The sequence below is a fragment of the Meleagris gallopavo genome, chromosome 4 (genome assembly GCF_000146605.3).
Source record: "Meleagris gallopavo isolate NT-WF06-2002-E0010 breed Aviagen turkey brand Nicholas breeding stock chromosome 4, Turkey_5.1, whole genome shotgun sequence".
NCBI lineage: Eukaryota > Metazoa > Chordata > Aves > Galliformes > Phasianidae > Meleagris > Meleagris gallopavo.
The window spans coordinates 46,723,190-46,730,145 of record NC_015014.2 but is presented as its reverse complement, the minus strand read 5'-3'; the positions used below and the strand labels follow the sequence as shown (position 1 = coordinate 46,730,145).

At 34.3% G+C, this 6,956-nt stretch overlaps 1 protein-coding gene across 2 annotated transcripts in view; it reads right to left on the bottom strand.

The window, feature by feature from the left end:
• GABRA2 (gamma-aminobutyric acid type A receptor alpha2 subunit) overlaps positions 1-6,956 on the bottom strand; it is a 54,469-nt gene that overhangs the window by 27,624 nt on the left and 19,889 nt on the right. For both annotated transcript variants that reach the window (XM_010710218.3, XM_019614879.1), the window contains one exon: positions 1,415-1,482. In XM_010710218.3, the coding sequence (XP_010708520.1) occupies positions 1,415-1,482 (68 nt within the window). The remainder of the gene's footprint in view (positions 1-1,414; positions 1,483-6,956) is intronic.

Sequence of the window (6,956 nt, the reverse complement as noted above, 5' to 3'; positions counted from 1 at the left end):
TAAAAAAAAAACCTCTAAACGCATTTGCGGAATAATCTCAGTTTCAGATTTTACCTCCTGAATTTATCAACCACAACATCAGCTAATCTAAAAAAAGTCAGAGGTCAAATTTGTCTAGACTTAACTACTTAATGGACTGGAAAAATACAGATAATTTGAATGAAATCCTACTTATTTTTCCAATTTAGGAAACAATTTAGGAGGAACCCTTAAATTAAAATAGCCTTCCAACATTTACAGAAGCAAATATCTATAAACATTCTCTATAGTAGTTAACATTATCAATTCAGTAAAACAATATCTAACTTAAAGAGCAATCATTGTACCAACATTACCTTCACATCTGACAGAGTATGTATTAGTTTGGAAGTTATTTCAAAACTTGACTGCCCATACATTTCAAAATGGTTTAATAATTATCTACTTAAAAAGTTAAACTAACTCTGAAACTTTTAGTAGTAGATATTAAACTGCTCTTACCTATCAAGAAGAAAGGCGAGAGCAGATAAGTGAACTTTCTGATTATGCTATCCCTCCCTTCTTTTCTATGAGATGTGTTATATCCATGAAGATCTTCCTCACTAGCGCAACACATTTTCCCTAATCTATGTATGATTTGCAGTGAGTTACAACAGACCCCTTGCCTCAGAGCTTTTTCTCTATTGCTGTTTTCTTGAGAAATTTTGATCCAGAAAAATATTTTGACAGTTTATTCCTTTATAATGTCACAAACTTCATTTCATTGGCCCTGCTGACACTAGTAGACTTAAGTGACTATGAAAAGCCTAAATTCTCAACAAAAAATACTACACACTTGGTTAGAGGCTCTTGAGAATACCAGGCCAGATAAACTTGCTTTCCTGAAATATCTTCTCATGTATTGTCATCACAAAAATTTCTGCTTAGATTCTGGATTCACAAGGTGAAACACTGATAACTAAATTTATATGAATTCCACTGTTTTGGTTGATTTTTTTTTCATATTGCTAGGTTACTAAATAACAATAATGTTGCAGATCAGATCTGTAAAACTGGAGTTGATGAGCCACCTTTCAAGCTATATTTCGAGAAAACTTATTATAGACTAACTTCAGTCAGGTCATGCAGTAAGCGTGCAATTTAGTTTCATCCAAGAGGAATTTATTTCAACTGCATCAAAACTGTTCCAGAACATGAACCAAAGTACAGCCAATTGGAAAATTCATTGATCCAAAACTAAACAGTTAATAATAATGTATCATATAAGGTCTATAAACCAAGTTTCAACTTTGGATCTTCTGGAATCTGGCACTTCCTGGCTTCAGAAAAAAATATTCCCAATTTGCCCACAATTAGTGAAAGTCAAATGTAAGTTTGAAAGTAATTTTATAGTATATTTACTTTTACCACGGACACAAAAGATTCAGAAACTCACCATGTCTGTGTCTGAAACAGGTCCAAAACTGGTGACATATATGTTGGTGAAGACTTCAGTAATACTATCTGATATAAAAAGAAAAACAATTCAATCGCTTTTAATCTATAGTAATTCAAACTCTCTATACAAAGTTTTCAGACATTGAGAAAGTTTCTGTCCTTATTTTCTTCTTTTAGCCAGTATCTTGTGGCAAACACTGGGGGTCTCTACCCCATGAAATTATACTGCAGTTACAAAGAGGTTATCAGAAAAGAGTTCATCCACCTGAGCAGTATATTTCAATTAAATTGAAATATAAACTATATAACTATCAGAAACCACACACATTTCCCATTTTTCTAGCAGAAAAAGAAACTGCACTGTCTTGGACTTAACAAGGTAGTACAGTTCTAAACAGAAAACTCCTTTGTTGCAGAAGTATTATCTCTCTTGTTGCATATCATTCATATTAAAATCTTTCTGATTCAGAGTTGTTTTCTTCATCCTGAAGTGTAAAACTCAGCAGCGTCCTACATTTTAATTGGGTCCATGTTTAACTGGTATGTTTTAACATAGTAATTATTTCCCTTAATACATTATGCTCCTGAGACATTGTTATGATACTCTACATACTATAAATAAATAAATAAAAGTGCTTCCCAATCATTGGAGCCAGACAGCCATGAAATCAGAATATTAAATATTGTACTGCAGGGAAAAAATAATTGCTGAGCTTTCTGTCTTCAGTTTTCAATTAGACTCAAAACTGAATGGTATTCACTAAGAGGGACAGCACACACTTGCAGGAAATTTCTCACAGCCATTGCCAGCTACTGTCTGTATTCAAGAGGGTCAACACAAGAAATTCTCTGCCTTAAAGCCAGTTACTAGTTGGATAACGAATATTTGAATTAGTCTGCACTTAGACTCAAATGAGAATTTCCCATTCCTAAAAACAGTGTAGCTGCACGCTATCTGAGTGATCTTGCTATTATATTATTTCTTTACTTAAGCACCATTAAATATGGATAGTTAATAGTTCCTACATTGTAAAATACTACCTTCTGACAAATGTGGCATAGAGAGACTTTATATGTAGTTGTACTGAGGTCAATAATCGGTGCCCTCTATTGGAAGAAGGGAAGAAGTCAGCAGTACTCACCCAACACTGGAGAGGTTCTACCAGCCCCGAAGGCAAAGGCAAAACTGCTGTGTGTGTGCATAAACAGCAGTGTATAGTCAAAGGAATGTAGTCACTGCCAGTGCAGAGATGGGCGTGATGCAGTGCTTTCAGCTAGCTTCTGGAGCATAGAGAAGAAATATTCCTACTTTCTCACTTTTAGAGAAACTTCATCAACCCAACGCTAGAAACACACTTATTAGAATACAGAACTTAATGAATCCTTTCCTTCCCAAAATAACCTATTTTGCAGGATCCCTTCTGCTTTTTAAGCACCTAAGTAAATGCTGACTCTTACTATGTGTAATTCACATACTCTGAAAGTTCAAAATGTGCAGTTCTCTTGCACACCTGCAAGATGTTTATTTGTGTGACAGAGACCTCAGTAATCCCATACGTGGCATTCATACACAAGTTGAGTTGATTTCTATTCCAAAAAACTTAAAAGCTAATTTTAAGTCAATGGATAACAGAAAGTGCTGGGACTGCATTGTTTTTAATGTTCAACAAGGAAAACATCTGAAATATAACACCAAAACCACAGGTATAGTTCAAAACACAAGTGACCATATGATGCCTGTGGGACACTCTCCAGAAAAAGGATCATTCTCTCCAAATGGTTACTTGGCACAGGCTGACACAAAATGGAAAAGTGACAAGATAAACTACTCTTCAGGTGGTAAACCAGTGCTGTAGACACTGCTGCGAAATTTGGCCTGTACTGTAATGACAACAGAATCCTAATTACAGTTCCACAAAAACCACTTATGTTATAAATATATCACCAATGAACAAGTATCCCAGCAGTAAATAACCTAGACTAATTTCAATTATACTGATAAAATAGTAAGGAACTTTACCAAAGGCTTTAAATGCACTTGGCAAATCTGAATCTGCCTCTCCTTCCATCCCAAAAAAAGAGTTATGGCTAGAAGCATGGTCCACTTGCAATTCTGCTCTAATGCAAGATGCTGTTGTTTGCATCTGGCATATTATTTGTCTTTACAATTGGCATACAGCAAATTAAAGGACATAGAATCTTCATGTTGGCCCTACATTTTAAGTTTTAATTAAAAAAAAAAAAAACAACAGCAGAACATCAGCATTCCATATTCTCACACATTACACACATTACTTCTAAACACTTCCGGATCAATCCTCCCATCAGAAATGAGCAAAGATGACAGAGTTAAGGACAAACAAATTGACTGCAGTTGTTGAATTACTATTACAACAGTCTGTAGATTCCTCTTGTTGGTATGCATTAACCACTTCAAATCAGAGATTCTAATTATCCTTGGATTTGAGGACATATACGACTGGGGGAGTGGAAGAGAAATGGATGGGGGAAAGAGGAGACATTATCCAGAGATTCTTAGCTATAAGAACTTCATTTTGGGTTATCATAATTAAGATAAGCACTTCAATGCATATAAAAAGAACTGGGGCAAATTCATCCACGATAGCCTCAGAAATTAGAATTAATGCAAATTAATCATAGCCTTTTTTTCCCTGTCCCCAGTAACTGCCTTAAGTCAGCATAGTTCCGGGTAGTGGTGACAGCACTAAGTTCTAGTGCAACCAACTGTTCTCCCCTGAAGTGAATATTTATCCTAACTGCAGGTACTCCACCATGCCACCTTTTGTCAGGGGCAAGAGAAGCTGAAAAATTAGAACAGGTGGGAAGATGGGAAACAAAGGATATAAGGAAACAGAACAAAGGAAGGCACAAGAAAAAAAAAGAAAAAAAAAGATTGAGATTGAAGAACAGAAAAGAGGAACTGGCTGATTTTTATTTCTTCTTCCTTTTTTCTCTCTTCAGATTCTGCATATTTCATGTTTCTATTCATATCTTCCACATACAAGGAAATTGTTTCTTAAAGACGGAATAAACAGAAGTATAACAGTTAATGAATAACTCCATTTACAATTTGTTAATATTATCAGTCTGAGCCTTGTTTCTTCATTGTTCATTTCTTTACTATTATAATAAAGATTCATTTGAATTATAAACACAAACTCAGTGTTTCATAATCATTATCTATGAAGAAAAAAAAGTGAATCTTTTTTGCAACTGATAATCTAGTTTTCACTTTGAAAAGAAATGAAGTCTGTACTAAAAAATACCATTCTGTCCCATCAGTAACTTACTGAAAATAATTCCCAGAAACAAAGCACAGTTTCAGAAGGACTTTTGGTTCAGAATTCATCCAGCAGGCAACACAGCTACAGGCTTTTTATAACTCATATTCTGTTAACAATTAAAGTCATCACAGTCCCTAGAGATCAAACAGTTCTGGATCAAGATTATTCCTGCAAAAGTCAAAGGAATTAGTAAACTAACAATTGTTCAGTGCAACATGCATTTGTGAACAAGTCTATTTTTGTGAGAAAAATTAAGGACAAGGTCATTCACAATAATTTTTTTTTTTCTTTAATCGATATGTTAACACCTCAGTAAAATCTTGATTTTCAAGAGCTTGTAAATCAATGGAATCTTAGTGTTTTTGAAAAACAGTCCAGTTTTTGAAGACAAAGGTTTGTTGTTGTTGTTGTTGTTGTTGTTTTTGGAAGAAGGGGTGGATAACTCATTTATATTTGTGATCTCTTAAGTTATTCTGAATTGTTTCCTTTGAAGACTAAACAAAGAACAAGGAACAGGAATGGGTAAGAACAGTTTTCACATCTGATTTTTCCATTAAGGAAAAAACTATCAAGCACAGAATAAGACATATACATACTTTTGTCACATGGAGTGCTCTGAAATTCAGAAAATATAGCTTGGCTATATACTGATTTTTATTTATTATTATTATTATTATCATTATTTTATCTTTAGCAGTTGTAACTGTTGAAAGAGAAATAAATATAGCTTAGTTTAGGCCAGTTTCTCAGAAGATAAAAGCCAAAAATAAGCAAGCTGTTTCAGATGGTTCTCAATAACTGATTTTGACTGATTCTCTTTACTTACTTGATCTGGTTTGCTACCAATATTGGAGAGAAAAAAAAAAAAAAGAAAGAAAGAATAAGAGAAGTCTTAAATGCACCAGACTACAGATTTATAGATCCTTGTCTCTATTTAGCTAGTAGGTTTATTGTGTGTTTGAATGACATTTAGTATTTTATAAATATTTAATTATCATAACCTCTTTCTGAAGATGGTAATTCTATTCTCTGCATTTTCTTTATGCTTTGGAAATTGAAGCAGAAAAATTAAGAAATGCATAAATAATACAACATAGAGGATTTTGCCAAATCTGAAGTCAGTTGTTCCACATTAAATATCCACCCTGGAAAAAACTAGCATCATTGACTTGTCAAAAATTATAAGAGGAGTTCAGAGCTTAGCTGGAGTTGGTATCAGTGCCTTTGTCCACTCCACTTTGTCAGCTCTCCATCTGTTGGGATACCTTTCCCATGTAATGATTTTTTTACTCAGCAGTCTGAGCTAGATCAACTGAGGTAGACCACCTGGCACCAAATTTGCCATGGTTGAAGTGTAAACCAACCACAGGTTGAGTAATGGAGATGGTCAGAAAAGTCATATGAAAAGATTCCTTACCAGCATTTACTGATTTCTAAAAATTAGAAATTTCCACAGAGGCAAATCTGTTTTGAATTAGTTCCTTTGGAGAACCACTTACCAGGCAATTCTCAAAACTTTTCTGCTTTCTTTCCAACATTCCCTCTCAGCTTGCTTTCATCACTGAAGAGATAAACAGTGTGATGTGGGGTAGTTAGATATTTAGAATTAGATAGACCTCAGAGCTCTCCCATTCCTGAAAAACTCTAAAGATAGAATTACTTTTCTTGAAACAAATTTTCTAAATATTTCTCACATTTGAGAATAATCTGTGCTTTTCTCATTTATCTTCTCTTAGACACCAAAATAATCTTCACAGAGAGTAAGATTAAAATACGTTTGGCTGGCTCTAGGTATGTTTAAAATAAGAGTGTGTTCATCTTGAAGCCTTCAGACTGAATCATCAGCAAGGTCCCAGTGTTCCTTTGCAAGAAACTGCACTATCTATTAATATGTAGAGGTTATCTTCACAGGAAACCAGGCTAGTAGATTCAGCTGGAATTTTTTATGTATTCAAACTTTTAGTCAGTAGAACTAAAACCTTAAGTCCAAGGTTTGGACAGATAAAAGCCAAACTGCTCATGGTAATCAAAAATTATCCAAAGTTCTTCTTGGTGGACTCATCTTTTATAATATGCATATGCAGTTCTAATGCGTAGCATGAAACCATTTCTCTTTCTCTTTAAAAGATTTTAAATTTAGAATAAGTAGTACCCAGGAGAACACTGCAAGACAGTAATTGAAGGGCTGCGACAGCACGTAAAGAAGAGCAGCACTGTTCTTTAACTACGTCAACA